The sequence below is a fragment of the Festucalex cinctus genome, chromosome 12, assembly GCF_051991245.1.
Source record: "Festucalex cinctus isolate MCC-2025b chromosome 12, RoL_Fcin_1.0, whole genome shotgun sequence".
Taxonomy (NCBI): Eukaryota; Metazoa; Chordata; class Actinopteri; order Syngnathiformes; family Syngnathidae; genus Festucalex; species Festucalex cinctus.
In genome coordinates this window covers 20,476,981-20,494,469 of record NC_135422.1, presented here as the reverse complement: position 1 = coordinate 20,494,469, position 17,489 = coordinate 20,476,981, and the positions used below count along the sequence as shown (strand labels likewise).

Sequence of the window (17,489 nt, the reverse complement as noted above, 5' to 3'; positions counted from 1 at the left end):
CAGGATTTGCATAAATTGCACGCTCGCACACACATGCACAGGTGTCCTGAACACACAAACGCGCACGCATATCGTCACTCACTCGCACAACACAAAATGTCATTCATTTTCACGCACATACGCACAAACATGCGCACACATACACAAATGTGAAAAGTGGTGCATTCTTTAGTCACTTGACCTTTTGACCTCTGATTTGACCTTCCAATTGGCCTTGTGGTTCCATCCCCTCAGATCTTCAGGACAAACGGGTGTACATGTATACTTTGACTCCTTTCTGAAACTTTTTTGTTGACAAGAACATGTGAAAGATGACAAAAATCTCTTTAAGGGATACTTGACTCATTCAACAATTTTCAACAGTAAAAAGTTCATATTTTGTCCAGTATTAATTTGATAACTTCATTATTTTTCATTTACAATGAATACCTTGAAAAAGTCATTTTTCTACTTGCTGTCAACTGATGATGACGACATCACCTGTGCTGAGGTAACGGCCAATTATGGCTCACCTGTTTTCTGGGTTTTTAATTATTATTATTATTATTATTATTATTATTATTATTATTATTATTAAAATATTACAGGGGTCAAATGATTGTCCTGACTAAAACTAGACGAAAATGTTGACAGTTGTTTTTTTTTTTGTTTTTTTTTACTAAAACCAGACGAATAAAATGTTTTCTTAGACTAAAATAAAGACGAAAATGTTCGATTTATAGTCTATTAAAAATGGGATGAGGTTGACTAACTAGGTTAAAAACTACCAAGTGTGACTGAAACTGAGAGGAAATTGAAACATGGCAGATCAAATGAACCCTAACTCACAGCATGTGTCGTGTACCGTCGTTTTGCATCCGCAGAGTTTGTGTTCGGAAGTGCGAGCTCGGCGTCGCGGCGTCTCGTGGGTGCTGCAACTCTGCCACAAGCTCCTCCGGCAGAACCAGGTGAGTACCTCCAAAGTAAGACGCAGGCTTCCTGCATCCAGACAGGAAGTGGGCTCGTCGGTGTTTGATTGAACCCGTCGGGCGTGTTTGTTTGACTCCAGCCGGGCCCCGCGGCGGAGGCGGGCCCCGAGGCGGAGCAGCGGCGCGAGGCCCTGCAGCTGCTGTCCATCAACCTGGAGCGGAGGTGGGAGGCCGTCGTCATGCAGGCGCTGCACTGGCAGAACAGACTCAAGAGGGAGCTGGGAGAGCGCACGGTGGGAAAATGAGCCTCTCGTTTGTTGTGCAAGTCGCACGCTGACATTTCATTGTGGGAATTTTGAAAGCATATGTTAGTCTGAATGTTTATTATTATTTTTATTCTGCTCACTTTTTTTGTCTGCTTTGAACTCCCGCATACGACATCCGACTTCCACACTTCTAATTACAACTTGCTCTAAAGATTCACGCCACGACTTTGCACAATTAAACATTTTATATCAAATATCTCCCATTCATTTTCAATGGGACAGATGTTCAACTATTTCTAAGTTCAGCTTGCATACGAATGCGAGAGAACGTGGTTCGTATCCAGTTTGGAACAGATTTAGCCCAAGTTCTGTTTCATATTAATCAATATCCAATTATTTAACATCCATTATATTCAATGTCATTTCACATTATTATTATTATTATTATTATTATTATTATTATTATTATTTTATTATTATTATTATTTTATTATTATTATTATTATTATCATCATCATTATTGTTATTATTATAAAGCATCCCACATTATTCTACGTGTTGAAATATTAGCATTTAGCTTTCAGCATTCACAAACAATTTTTCTAGAAATTGCACATAGTTATATTAGTAGTAATAGTAGTAATTTTTCTTTCTTTCGTTCTTTTTTTTTTTTTTTTACATTAGTAGCAGTTGTAGTAGTAATTTTGTATTTTTAATGTTCAGTACTTTTTGAATGGTACTAATAATTTGTGAAGTCTCGCTTCCTTGTAAATGACGAGAGCTTTTCTAAGGGCAAGAAGCTTTCCGACTAACAAAATCTCGTTTAAACAGCATGTGTGTGTTGGAGTTGCTGTCTGCACCAAGCCCACCCCCCCACACACACGCACAGGGGGATGACAAATATGGGCGTCGGGACGCAGTGACCTCGCCGCCCAGCTTGGAGTCATTTGACTTCCTGTGTGGAGGCAACAAAAACAACCACGACGGCGCTTTAGCTTATAAATGAACGAGACTGCGCCCGATCAACTCGATGCGCTTTCCCACAGCGCGTGTGCGTCCGTGTGCGTCTGCATGTGTGTCCACTATTTGTACGCTCACAACTGCCGGCATGTCACACTGGACACTTCCGTCCATCAAAGTGAAACGCGACTATTTGCTACGTGAGAGACAAATGGCATCGTTGGTCTGAAATGGATTTAATCCCCCCCCCCAAAAAAAAAAAAAAATGGAAAAAGTAACCTGATTATCGATTACTCCGTTAAAAATGGCTTCTTGCTTAAACGATTACCTGATTTTACAAGTTACATTTGATGCCACAGTAATATCGAAAAGTAATTAGATTATTTAATAAAAGTAACTTAATTTGAAATGTATCTGTGTGCGATGACAAGCTAGAAGTTCCACTTCAGTAGCGTCGGTTACCTTGAAAAGTATTCTGTTGACTGATTACCACAATTCAAAAGTTACTTTGAGTGATGAATTGATTTTAAAAGCTGTTAAATCACAAGCGACATTCACATGTTGAATTTGTTGACAGTAGCGTTGCCACAGCTACCTTGAAAAGTCATCAGACTTTACCTTTTGGGCAAAATTCAGGGCGAAATTTTGAGAGAAAAAAAATGGTAGAAACTCAAATCAATTGAAAAGTTGGGCATAGGGAAACGGAGCTTGCGCTGTTTGAAGGACTGCGCATACCTTTCGTTCCTTCCACTGATGGATTGTTTTTGCTGTTCTTAAGTGCACCCCCACGACCGTTGCAGATCCACATGGGCACTTTCCACGTGAACAGAATCACATAGGCGTGACTCATGCGTGCTGTTGGAGTCTTTGCCGATGCTGACCTCCCTCAACGTTTTGACATGCTGCGCGGGCGCCCGACGAAGACGATGAATAATGGCGAGCGAGCCAGGCTGCCGGCAGCGTCCCGACTGCTGCTAAGCTAACAAATGGGACCGCTCGGCGGGAAGCGGATGGAAAAACTTTCCACACTTGGCCTCCACAAACACATCAAGCAAATAAAACACGAATGTGAAGAGAAGCGTCGCAAGTCCTCCTCATCCGCAATCTCAGCTTCTCCTTGTCGTTGTGGTTTTATAATGAAGTCTGTGCCGGTTTCTCCTCCTCCTCCTCCTCCTCTTTCATACACAACCATAAAACCTCCTTTTCGTTTCATCTCCTCCCCATCCTCCTGTGCCCCGTCGTCCGAGGGTTACCAGCTCACCTGCTTCCTTGACTTCCTCCAATCCTCATCATTTTTTCATCCTTTTCTCCTCTTCTGATGTCCTCTCTCTGTCAAGTATCTCTTCTCTTCCTCCTCCACTTTTCATTGTTGTTTTCCTCCTCAACCGCTCCTCATCCTCTTTCTCGTGCTCGTCGTGATTGCTTTTCTACTTCGCTTCTCATTTCTCTCATCCTCGTCACGTCCTCGTTAGATCCTCATGAACTCGTCCTCCCTTTCTCATCATCCTCTCATACAGTAGTTAACATAGCGCATCATCCTCTCCTTATCCTTTGCTTCTCATTTCACACGTGTTATTTTGGCATTCTTCCCCCCATTATTTTGACATGCATCTCCTCTCTTTATATCATTCAATATATTCCAAAACTTCATGTCTTGCGGGCAGTTATTTTTCTTATCCTAAATATTCACAATTTCTCCAAAATTCAACATTTTCAACCCAAAAGTTCCCCCATTCACTCCCACATTGAATGCAACAGATTCATTTGAAATTTGAAGCACTCATCTCATTCAATTCACCCTCGGAACAATTTTGGCAAGAGAAATTGAGCAAAAATTTAACATTTTCATCACTAAAATTTTCACTAAAAACAAAACGAAAAACATCTCTTAATTCCTGATGGCATATCCAACATAACAGATTCACATCATCGTTCCCGTTTTGAAATTCAGAACATTTAAGTCATTTTGGTGACCGTTTTCAACATACCAAAAACTTCCACATCTCACAGTAAATTAATTCCACATCATTGAATATCATTCTGTATTTGATCCTCCATTTTTTTTCTTTTCAGCATTCCCACGCAATTTTTTCATGAATCTTTTCTTATCCTTTCATTGTCATTCTCATCTTTTCATCCTCTTCTCGACTCCACCTCAACCTCCTCATGTCCTCTTCCTGCTCATCTCATTATTTTCTCATCCTCCTCTTTCTCATCTCGTTTTTCTGTTTTATTTCCCTTTGACCCCGGTTGGGATTTTCGACCCCCCCGCCTTGTCCTCATCTTCCGCATCTGCCTTCCTCCCTTCTCTCCTTTATCAAGGAAAACGAAAAACCTTGGCGACGGACTTCTGTGTGAAACTTTTGACGAAAAGAACTCATTTGCCGTCTGCAACGTCGCTCATCATGAAATTACCCACAATGCTCAGCTCAAACTCCAGAGGAAGGACGGACGTCAAATCAATCACACGTAAATAATACAGAAGAGGATTTTTTTTTGGATTGGATTAAGCGTCTGGAAGCCCCGCCCCTTCGCGTTCATGCGTCGGCCTTATCCGAAACGCACAAATCCATTCCACACGCGCACACACCCAACGAGTTTATGAGATTAATAGGCTATGAATGACTAATATGCAGCACACACACATTCATATTAACGAGATGAGGATCAATTTGTATAATTATGTCTGCACAAGTGAACAATTCCGGCGTCTAAGCACATTTTGCCAGCGCCGCCACCGCCTTCTGAAGGTTTTTGGTTGCGTGTTTATGTCCACTGTGAATTATTCATCGCTTTGTTCGACGCCGGAATCTTCTGACTTCACTTTCGTCTCCTTCGTGCTGACCATTTTCATTTCAGTAAAACATCATCATCATCATCATCATCATCAAACTGTATTGTTCGGAGTTCACCTATAATTGCAATTGACAAACCAAATGGTTAAAGAAATCAATTTGACACATTCTAACAATGTGACGCATATTTAAAAAGTACATTTTAATCAAAGAATAACACATCATTCTCATGTTTTGTGTAGTTATCTCAATTAGAATTATTTAACCAATTGTTTAATCAACTTTAAAACATATTGCATGCATTGATTTTTCATAATCAAATAATAAAAATTGCTTTAGTTATTTGTACTATTTACAATTGATGCAAGTATAATTAACCAATTAGTGAAATTAATTTGGATTAAAAAAAAATGCATGTACTGGATATATAAAAAAATGTTAACACTAAATCAATAGTTAATTCTTACATGTAATTCTCATTTCTACTTAATCAATTACATTGAACCAAGCAATTATTTTGTTAAAATGTAAAAAAAAAAAAAAAAAAAAAAAAAAAAAAAAAAACCTGATGATATGAAGTAAATGGTTCTCACATTTTATTACAATATCTGTAAATGATTTAATTATGATTAAATGACTACATTCATTAATATAATATTATTTGATTCATGGATGAATGAATAGGTAGATATTGAAATGTAAAATTGCACACGAAATTGTGATAGTCAAATGTCCTTCAGCCAAATTTTTTCCAGTGTTTGTCACCTCAGGGACAAATTTGTAGTAAAATGAGTGAAAATTATTTTATTTATTTATTTTTTGTCTGGTCTGCAGGTTCCAGGTAACTTTCTGGAAGCAGACCTTTTGGACCCGCACCAGGTGATCCCCATCCAAACTCCCCCGACGACCTCAGCTCCAGATGACTCTTGGGAATGGGACGAGACAGACATGACCATCGCAGAAGCTCCAGAAGTACCAGAACCCGACCTGACGCACAACCTTCCCTGCTCCTCCTCCGAGAGCAGTATGCCTTCAGACGGCATCCTGGGGAATGTCCCGCCTCCTCAGATGAGTCCTCCTGTCTACCAGGTGTACAGCCTCCACACGATGGAGTTAGACCCGACTTCAGAGCTTCCCCCCATGACCTCCAAGGCGGCAGGCATGAGGAAGCGGCACACGTTCCACAAGAGCTTGAGTAAGGACTCCACATTCTCTTCCATGGAGTCCCTCCCGGACCTCCTGGGCGGGCTGATGCCAGGCCAGCGAGGCGGGCAGAGGAGACTTCCGAGGGAGGGGGGCAGGGACAGCCGTCACTCTGGAAGCGAAAGTGGAATTGTTAGCGATGCTGGAGATGTTGAGATGATGTGCCGTGGAATACTCGGCGACGAGGATGAGGGCGTGGACGCCGCCACTGTAATACTGCACAAAGAGGACCAAAGAGGGGATGGAATCCAAAGAACGACTGAAGAAGAAGAGATGCTGTTGACCCTCAAGAAAGGAGGTAGTGAAGCACTTGAGATCTTGATAAAGGATCCGGATAACCCGGACCAAAGTGCATCCAAGAGTCCTCTGAGCTGCGGTGTGGATGAACTTGCCGGGCTCCGCCACCCGACCGCCGGTCCCGTCTTATCTCCGGGGTCTTCTCTGGAGTCCCTCCTGTCGCTGGGTTGTGAACTGTTCCCCTCCAAAGAGCACCTCCATCGCAGCGCCTCCCTGGAGAGCGGCCTGGCCGTTTGTCACAGCCTGGACGGTGACACCAGCGCCAGCCTGGGGGAGCTGGACCTGTGCCAGACCGGCGATGAGGACCGCGTTGGTCCAGAAGGCCTGAGGGCGCAAGGAGAGTTGTCTTCCGGGGAGCTGAGCAGGAGAACTCTGGATCTCCTGAAACGTCTGGAGAACATTCAGAGTCCTCTGGCCACCAAGATGACTCGTAGCGTGTCGGACATGACGCTCCGCAGCAGATCTCCTCTTCACCGACGGCTGGTGGCCTCCCCTTCGCTGGGTGGCCGGCGCTCGCGACGCTCCCGAGAGGCTTTGCCGTCGCTCATCAACGAGAACTCCACGTCGCTCACCGAGCTGAGCAGCGCCGAAGAGTCGTCGATGGGTTCCGAAGACCTCACCATGCTCCCCAACCACAGGAATCTCCTTCCGGAGCAGACCTCGGCAGGGGCCGGCAAGCAGAACTCCTACAGAAGGTGCTGCAGGAAGAGCGGTCACCGAGAGGAGGCGGACGCCGTTAGCTTGAGCATGGTGGTCAACGTCTCCTGCACGTCTGCCGGCACCGACGACGAGGACGACCGCGACCTCCTGTCCTCCTCCACCCTCACCCTCACCGAGGAGGAGATGGGAGTCCAGGAGGATGAGGAGAGGCCGACGCTGGCCTCACCCGGGAATGAGGATGAGGATGGGGATGACGAGGCCACCATGGAGGATTCCTACATGCTGGGCTTGGACCACATGAAGGAGCTGCAGTCTTGGCTGCGACCAAAGACGGAAGCTGGACTATGGGATGAACTTCAGTGTGGGACCAACCCTGAGCAAGGACACCTCCTGAACTCGACCACACAAGACCAGGAGCTGCGCCAAGACGAGGAGAACCGGAGGAATGCCGCCAGGAGCTTCATCAGCCAGTTTGTGGATGACCTGGAGAACGGGAACGTGGAGCAGAGCGGCCTGAAAGGCAACGACGAGGACGACAAACTCCTGCGAGAGGAGTCCGGTGTGTTCACCAAGAGAGGAGAACCTCTCAAGATGAGGGGAGAACCTGATGCCACGAGAGGAGCAGCTCTCCCCAATAGAAGAGAAGTTCCCAGGAACTCCTTCACCTTCTCAAAAGCAGACGAGGATGCCGGCCTGCTTCCTTCGTCGCCATCCTGCGAGTTCCTGCCGCCCGCTGGCCCCTCCTCCTTAGTGGGGCAGCTTAAGGGGGAGTTACCCTGCCAGAGCGCCGCCCCTTCCCGCCACCGGAAGGCCATCACCATCCAGGAGAAGTTTAAGTTCTCCTCACTGGTGACGGAGGAGAGCAGGAGCAAACTCCAGGACAAACATTCCTGCCTGCCCACCAAAAAGTGGAAGAGCTCTCTCGGTTCTTCTTGCTGCCAGCGCTCTCTGCCGTCGTGCTCCTCTCCCACCTCCCCCTCCTCACCCACCTCCCCTCAGGCCAAGGAGGCCGTGCACGACTTTGTCATGGAAATCCTGGACTTGACTTCAGAGGCGCGCCGCAGCAAAGAGATTAGCGGACAGGAGCCGACGCAGAGCATCAAAAAGTCCGACGGCGAGTTGCGCCCCGCCTCCTTCCAGCACATCAGAGAAAAGGTAACATACTTGCACACACACAAATTCTACAACTTTTCAATAATAGAAATACATAAATATATATAGAAATGAAAAGTCAATTAAACCGTATTGACATGCAAATGCTTAATTAATATAAATGATCCCTTTTAAAATAAATAACGTGAAAAAAAATAGGGATGATATGGGGTTTTATTTCATTGTTGTAGTACTCACAATGATGGACATTGTATGATTAGGAGTCTGACAGTTAAGAATCTTTTGTATTTATTTAAATTACATATGAAATGACATGAAAAATAGAAATTCCGTAAAAATCATTCGTAATATTGGATAACTAATATAACGATGTAATGCATGTATTTTCAGATACTTAACTCCTTTGCTGCCAAAAACGTATAAATACGTTCTATTTTAAATATTGCCATGCTCCCAAAGATGGATTCATACGTTTTTTTTCTTTCTTTTTTTTTTTTATGCTAGAGCATAGAAAAGGCATTGATGCAACCTTGGAACTGGTGAGAATGCTTTAAGCAATGGTAGTAATTACAAAAACGGCTAGCAAAACGGGTAAGACAGGTAGCAGCAGAGTATAAGAGATCAACCAATATCATGTTGCAACAAGCTCTTTTCCCCACTGTTTTAAACAAATTTGTGAATAATGATGACACTTAGCTATATTCAAATGCTAGTTGCTGCAAAACGGAAACAGATAGAAATGTACTTTTTTTTTCCTGATAAAAGAAGAGACTCTAATCTTTCATTTGGTAGCTTCCATGTTTTTATAGCAATACAACACAATATTGTTTGGACCTTGCAAAATCAGTCCAAATCCAGTAAAACAGCCGAGAGTGAAGGGGGTCAATGAGTTAATAAAAATGTCCGTTTGTCATGTCATGATGGCATCCCACACAAATAGCAGACAATGCAAGTGCATCTTTGGTCGGTCGCACTTGACGATCTTTTCAATTAGCGGCTGCAAAGTTTTGCTTGGCGTCGTTTTCTGTTTCTTTGAAGGCCAAAGGCAACGCAGCAGACGTTCACCGCGTCCCCCTAATTGGATCCGCCGCTTGGCGGATTGCGCGTCAATACGACGGCCGATATGTGACCTTCGTGTCCTTTTGTGCCCACTGCAGGTGACGCAACATTCCCATCAGCCCTTGCATCTGCGCAACGGCGACTTCTACGCCTACCTGTCGCTCTCGTCTCACGACAGCGACTGCGGCGAAGTCGTTGAGTGCGCCGAGGACAAAAGCGCCGCACCCGCGCCTTACCTCATCCCCGCCTGTGCCACCGCGCCCACTCAAAGTCGCGCGGATGTCATCCCTCCGGACTTGGAGTCAAGTGATGGCGCCCCCGTAAGCCCCGCCCCTTCGCCGCCACCCAGTCCGGACGTCCGTGACGAGGAGACACTCTTCCCCGCCTGCACGGAGGAGGTCTACCTGGGCCCGCCGCTCTGCTACAGCATGCCGCCCACCAAGAAAATGCTCAAGTTCTCCAAACCGACTCAGGCATGTCTCCGAGACCTCAAGGAGCTCCAGAGGGTCTTGCCCGCTATCCCGGAACCTCCATACGGTCAAGTCTACCAAGGCTCGCCACCCGTTGAGAAGTCACCAACGATCTCTCAACTTGAGGGCCCAAAACTCCTGCAAGGTTTCTATCTGGAGGAGAAACCACCCGAAGAGATCCAGAGTATGGTCTCGGCCGTACCGGATCCTTCTCACGGCTCCTTCTCGGTCAGCAGCGAGGTCCTGCATCTCGACTGCACAACGCCGCCGGCCCAGGACAAAGCAAAGATCTGTGAGCTTCAGTCTCCACAGCCCCTCCCAGAGGAGAAGACGTCGGCGGATGTCCAGAGGCTTGTCGAGGGCGAGATCCCGCAGGGCTCGCTACTCTGCCCCAGCAAGATCTCTGACTGGGGGGGTCCAGGGTGCTTCCCCCAGGAGAAGGCGGATCCCCGAGACCCCAAGGGGGTCAAGCGCGCTGTCTCAGCTGCCCCGCAGCCTCCCGACAGCTCCTTCTCTATCCTCAGTGAGGCTTCAGGGGAAGCGAGACGGGGGGAGGAGGAGGCCCGGCGCCTCGGGGGCCGCTGCATGTCAGGGCGGCGGGAGGAGGCGCGTCGTAATGAGGCTCCGTCTTATCTTAATCCCCGGGCGCGTGTCGCCCCGATAGACTCGTCGCCGGCCCAATGTTTGGCAGATCCTAAAATGCTTCAATCCAATATTGGCGGCGTAATGACCAAGATAAGTGTCGGCGGCTCGCCGACAAATCCCTCAAAAGAGCCGCCCGCCTCCGCCACGCGTATTCATCCCAAAATGAACTGCCGGCAGATAAAAGAGGCCGATAGGGCGGCGGCGGCGGGGAGGCGGGGAGCGGCCGACTCCAAGCCGCCGGAAACCAGGCCGGCGGGGGGGCGCAGGCGACAGGAAGCCAAGACAACCGCGCTGGCAACGGCCAAAAAGAAGCAGGTTGGTGACCGATGCTCGCAAATCGAGCACCAAACACTCACACGTGCTGTCGCTACTGGATGTGATCGGACGACCAGATCCTTTTGGTGGCCTTTGCGCCTGCCGGTCACGTCACTACTTAAACCAGATACTTCAGATCACTTTGTTCACTTTTGGTTTCTTTTTTTAGCTGTTCACAAATCACATTACAAAAACTTAGGTTAGGTTTAGGTTTGCGTAATAGGTTCTCCCTAACCCTAACCCCATCTTAATGATAATCGGAAGACATTAGCAATCGAAACTGACAATATTTGTCACGTCTTAGTGAATTCATTTCATTGTATGGCTCTTAAATAATTAATATTTGTTTGTTTTTGTATTTGTTTTATCTTCATTCTTTTATATATATTTTTTTATTTGTCATTGACTCTTTATCAATCTATTTTATGATTTGTTCAATCTTAATGTATGCTGCGTTTATACACTTCGGTTTATTTGTGCTTTTACAATTTCAGTCCCTCCATTTTGTGATTTAAATCTTTGGACGTCAACCGGATCGTTTCCAGACAATTTTGTAACGCGACGTCCGGCTGCTCACTGACGATTTTCTTCATAATAATAAAATAAGTCCAAAAGTAAATTTTTCATGATGAAACGTCTTGAAATTTGAAATTGTGACAACAAATAAATGATGTTTATCGTAATGTGTAAACATATCTTGGTTGAAAATGACCCGTTGTTCGTGAGAAAGCAACCCAACAGGACGTTTTCTTTTTTCTTTTTTTGTCATTTGATTGTATCGGTGGAATTTTTCAGTGTCCGCCTGTTCCCGCCTTCTCAATAGTACTTTTCTTCAGCTGTATTTCAGAGATGCATGCCCCTCCCCCACCCTGTGCCTCCCCGAGGTGTTAATGCGAGGTGGGATTTGCAGACGTCTCACTTTCAGGTCCAGGGAACAACATCAGCATAATTACTATCAGTCGCATTTGATTAGGATTCATCAGCTTTGAATTAGCACATTTGGGCTCCTTTTTTCTTTTTTTCACATTTTCTATTTCCTCATGCAAATGAGCAACACAGCCTTGCTAGCGCCGCGCTTTCGACACTTTTCGCACTTTGGACTCTTTGTGTGCTTGCGCGCGCGCGGCGCCGCATAGCAATGAGCCGGCCCTTGAAGGCGTCACGTAGCGCCGCTTCAAGGGCCGGCGTCTTTTTTTTTTTTAAACGCGTGCAAAAAAACAAAACGGCGCTTTGACAACAAATGAGCTAAGCATTCGTTGCAACTATCATCAATAAAATACGTCATTACGTTGAGAAGATCCGAAATGAATGTAAACGCATTTGATGACGGAACACGTTCAAGTTTTTCCTTTTCATTTAAACTGGCTACTGTGCACATTTAGTTAGTTTTTTTTTTTTGTCCTATATTGAATATTTGGTCTGAAATATTGAAATATTTTTTTTAAATAATGTCAAATCGTGTTTCAGCCGGATTGTAAACTGGCAATATTTGCTTGACTGAGACCTTTCACCAAAAGCATCTTCTCAACATCATTATGGAAATGAGAATATTACAAAAATGGAAAACTCAAGAGATGGCGAAATGAAATGACACATTAATGTAGGGCTGGAGTGGATTCATTTGGATACAAATAATTTTTCGAGATCATTTTGTAAGAGTGTGGGAACCTTTTTGACACGATGTATATTTAGATTTACATTGACATTTATTGTCCCCTTTGTGTGCAAATTTTTGAACACGATACCAATCAATGCACCAGTTGTTGTTTTTTTTCCTTCTTCTTGTCTTTGTTCCATTGTATGGGGAAAAATCTTAAGTAAAATATTTTAAGTAAATAAATAAATATGTAAATAAATAAATACATCAATAAATAATTAAAAATAAATACATCAATAAATAAACAAATAAATACATACATACATACATAAATAATTAAACTCATAAATAAATAAATAAATAAATAAATAATGCATACATACAAACATACATTCATACATACTACATCAATAAATAAATAAATAAATAAATGGCATCCCTGCATGGCATCATAGCGAATCGTCGTCGTCGTATTCTTCGTTGTCATGTTTTTCTTCTTTCATATTGGCTTCATAAAAGTGTAAAAAAAATAAATAAAATCCATGTCTGCTTTGTGTAAATGGCCCCACGGAGGAACATGTGCCGTCCGAAAGTGATGAAGATTGCATAATAAATGCATAATCGTATCATTTTCATTGGACAACAATGAATGATGTCTGAATTGTTTTGTTTTCTTCTTTTTTCATTTGTGTGGCAGGTGAATGCTGCCAATCAAGCCGCCAAGGCCGCTCAGGGGCGGAGTCAAGTCTTTCTTCGGCCAATCGCGGTAGGTCACAAACAAACAAACAAAAAAATCCACCGGTGTTCATTTGAGTTGGTGGCGTACGCCGCGGACCGGTCGCCAATCACGCGCAGACAAACGTGAATGGACCGGTCGCCACAATTCCATCGTCGTCGTGACACTTATTTGATGACCTTTTGACCGCGACGAAAATCAAACAACAAACTAAGGAACAAACAATAGAAATGTGCGCGTGTGCTAGTGTCTGGCCTGTGGGCGCCTCCGGGGCCAAGCGAACCTCGGTCCCCCCGTACTACACGCACGCGCACGCACCCCTCAGGGCAGGGCACAACAGTCCTGTACACGCTCTGACAGACCAACAGCTGCAGGTTGTTGTTGTTGTTGTTTCAAAGCTGCATACACACTGACTTGACACAAAATACGCACACACATGATGTCAGTGATGCATAAATCTGCCGCTGACCCCCATCGGGTGTCCCAGTCTAGCCCACCTGTTCGCGCGCGCACACGCGGGCTCAATTAAAGCAATGGTGAATGCGGCTCGTGATGTGCTTTGTGACCCACACGGCAGAAGGTCCTCACGTGCGTGCAAGTGCACTGCGCATGTGTGTGCGCGCTCGGATTTCATCATCCACTGATGCTCACAAAAGTTTCAGACTCACAAAAGAGCACAAACAACAAACATGCACACACCACTGACCTGTATATATGAGTGGATAGCCGATAGCCCATACATGCCAGTACAAGCCGTTGAAGTCACAGGGCGGCCATCTTGTTACTCCCACCTTGCGAGCAGACTACTGGATCAACTATATGCTATACGTACACATGAGACATATACAGCTCGGAGGCAGTTAGTCGAAGGCTTGGGGCAGGGTTTGTGATGGGTGGTCACGAGGGGTGTGCCAAAAAATCGATTCATAAAAGAATCAAGATTCTCATTTATTAATCGAATCGATATTAATATCAAAAAATTGATTTTATTTAAATTAGAAATGAAGAAGAAGGGGAAAAGGAAGTTGTAGCCCACATGCTGTTTTTGTGGAAAAAGGCACTTACAATACAAAATTAATAAATGTTTAAACAAAAAAAAAGACACTTTAATGTCTCTATTTGTCATTTTGTCTTGCAAAGCAGACTGGAGTAGAGCATGACAATGTTGTGCATATATGTAAATTGAAGCAGAAATCATTTGTCAATCAAATAATTTTGAGTCAAAAATCGTTTGAATCGAAAATCGATTCTGAAAATCGTAATCGAATCGAATCGTGAGACAGTCAAAGATTCCCAGCCCTAGTGGTCACTGTTTTTTTTTTTTTTAAGTTAAAAATAAAAATAAAAAAAAGTGCTGCCCCTTTTTCTTTGATTGTTCAGTTCCTTCGACCCCAAAATTAGATTTGGCAGAGGCATCTTTTGTTCAATTACACTTAGAATTCTTTCATAAAAACATATACACGTTTCCTCCTGTAGTAAACGTCATTCAGTATATCAATTATTCATGTATTTGAGGCAAACTGTAAAATGTCTGAAGTCCTCTTGTTTATGTTTAATACATTTAAAACGTGATAAATGATGCTGTTTCTCCGAAGTAGTGTCTCAAATGTTCTCCAATTTTGACACTGTAAATATATAGGATCGTATGCAGAGAAAGGTTTCTTGGGAGGAGCAATATGGCCGCTTCGCCACCTCAAAAGTCTTGACCTAGCGGCTAGCCAGTCATATACAGGGAGGAGTCCTCGAGTTACGTCGGTGTTCCGTAAGTTCCTACGCTAGCGATGTAACCGGAATTTTGACTTAAGTCGACTTTCCCCATTCAAGTCAATATTTACATCTAATTAATTTTCATTAAAAAAAAATCTAAAATACATTAAAAAAAAAAAAAAAAAAAAAGATGCTGTCCGACAAGTCTTTGCCGATGTTCATCGGTGTCTCTGTTCTGCTATCTTTTTCTGATGGCTAGCTTGGTTTCCATGGTAACTGCTTTTCTTTTGGCTGGACCAACATTGATCGAGGACGTCGCTTTCTTCTTTCTTTGGGGCCATGTTGTGGAAAAAAGAGGGCAAAAAAGACAAAGAATGCCCACAAGTGCACAAGCGCTAGCACTAGCTAAGGGCTAAATAGCACAAGAACGGAAAACACTGTGGACAAAATGGTGGACCAGGAGCCAAAATGGCGGAGCGGATGCAACCATTGTAAAGTGTTCGAGTGTGCCTTAACTCGAGGACTCCCTGTATTACATATAGATCAGTGGCATTTAGTTGTGTCAGCCTTCTTCGTGCGTTTATCATGTACTGTTTGTGCTATACTGCCCCCTGGTGGCTCACATTTGAAGGAGCAGCACAATCAATCTCCGTTGAATTCTCACAGAACGTTTTGATTTTTGTGCTCTTGAGTTGCTCGTTTGTGAGTTTTTCAATTGAGCTGACGCGGGAACGAATGCAAACCATGTTCAAGTCAAGTCTAAAGTTGTCGCAATTCTTGTCTTGTGCCGTCCAGAGCCGACCCGCGCCGCTTGCCGCCGTCCAGGTCCGTCTGTGACGACTGCGCGCAACGTGGGACCGACAAATGTGGTGACTGATGAACGACTGGAAGAAGAAAGTAGATGAAGAGAAGAAGAAGTAGTGGAAGTGGAAGGAAAACATTTGACGAGAACATCCGAGCTTCGACGTGTCGTCCAACCAGCAAACAAAATGGCTGCATGCAGACACAAACGCACCCTTTTGTACACAAGCACTACATATACACACAAGCTAGTGTTATTGTAGTTATTACATTTTTCATTTGAGTTTGTTTTTTAAATGGAGTTTTAATTAGTTTTCAGGGTGGTTCTGTTAGTTTTGATTTTCGGTAATTTTAGTTATTTGATAAATGCTTTGTTTTAGTTTAGTGTCAGTTAGTTTCAGTATTATTATTATTATTAATTTTATTTTTTTTTTAAATTTTTTTTATGTGTATTACGTGTGTACAATAGTTAAAAAAAGACTCCATGGAAGCGTTGTCATCTTTTGGTCCTTTTCTATTGGCTGCTCCTAGGTGACATCACTTCTATGAGTCGTTACTCCGGTTAATATTAAAATAAATCGACTTCAAATCACAAATAAAATAATCCCCAAAGGCTCATGCATTCAATGAATTATTAAAGACTAAAACGAAGGACATTTTTGCTATATAGTTAGTTTTGTAAACATAAAATGTAGTTTGTTTGTTTTTGTTTTTTAAGAAGCATTTTTGTTATGATTTTATTTTAACAAAATATTTTTTTTGAATTGTAGTTTTTTTTTGGTTAGTTTTAGTTAATTAAAATAATGTTGACACAAGCACACACATTTAAATACACGCACGCACACACATTGACAAGGTCATGTGACGGCTGCGAGCGATAATTCTGGGGGCGTCCGAGCTGAAAGTTGAGCGTGAAAAGGGCGATCTGCTGAATCTATGCAAGGCTGGCAAAACAGCCATCTTGCGTGTGGCGGCCATGTTGCGTGGGTCGGTCGGGCTTTTGCTGTTTTCCAGTTTTGCTTGGATGAAGCTCAAATAGCGTTTGAGTCGATTTGTGCCTTGCTTACCTTTTTAGCCGCCATGGGGACGATGAAGGTGATGATGGAGGTGAGGATGATGAAGGTGAGGATGTGGAGGCTGATCTCGTCGTGTACATTTGTAAAGGTGGAATGCTGCTTGTGTGTGTGCGTTGCTTCGTGTGTCCTTGACTGCATGTTCACTTGGAGGGAGGTCATAAAACTCCCGACAGCTGATAAATAAACGTTTTTTTGTTGTTTTTTTGATGTGACGCGCGACAGGATGTCAATCATTGATAAAAGATGTCAAAAACAAGCGAAAGAAAACGAAGCTGATGTTCTTAAAACGTCTTGTCGCATCTTATCCAAAAAGAGGCATGCTTGGCTACAACAATAATTAATAAACATTCAGGATGATGATCGCTTGTCCTTTGTCTTTTTTTTTTCTGACACACATAGGCTTGCTATGCTAGCGATGAAATATTGTTTTAGTCATTCATGATTATGCAAGATCAAACTAGACTAACGATAAAATAATAATCATACAATAATCATTGTGCTTCTGGTGTTATTGTCCCACTCTCTTTGATGTGCCAGGCTAAGCTAATCAATCAAACTTTTTTTTTTTTTTTTTTTTTTTTTTTTTTACCATGCTAAAATAATCTACACTAGTCTTAACTGAATTTATAATTCTGAAATCATTTTTGCACCAACTCATCAGGGGAATTAGCTTTTAAGGTTTTTGAATCGTTTAGTTTTGGTCACTTTGTAATGCGTGGAGGCTGATTTTGCCATGGATGGCATAGAGGGACAGCAACACAAAAGAAACATTTATTTTAAACTATTATTTTAAACTATAACAACAAAAAGGAGCGGACTCAACGCCACCGCACATTACAAAAAAAAGACCGTTCAGGGAAAAATCCAGACAATACAAAAAA

The 17,489-nt window shown here is 43.5% G+C and overlaps 1 protein-coding gene across 3 annotated transcripts in view; it reads left to right on the top strand.

Moving 5' to 3' along the window:
• The window catches only part of akap6 (A kinase (PRKA) anchor protein 6), an 88,925-nt gene extending 71,957 nt beyond the window's left edge, over positions 1–16,968 (top strand). For all 3 annotated transcript variants that reach the window (XM_077538708.1, XM_077538709.1, XM_077538707.1), the window contains exons 19-24: positions 864–947; positions 1,049–1,201; positions 5,764–8,244; positions 9,360–10,691; positions 12,986–13,054; positions 15,527–16,968. In XM_077538708.1, the coding sequence (XP_077394834.1) occupies positions 864–947; positions 1,049–1,201; positions 5,764–8,244; positions 9,360–10,691; positions 12,986–13,054; positions 15,527–15,568 (4,161 nt within the window). In that variant the 3' untranslated portion in view covers positions 15,569–16,968. The remainder of the gene's footprint in view (positions 1–863; positions 948–1,048; positions 1,202–5,763; positions 8,245–9,359; positions 10,692–12,985; positions 13,055–15,526) is intronic.
• The last annotated feature ends 521 nt before the right edge of the window (positions 16,969–17,489 follow it).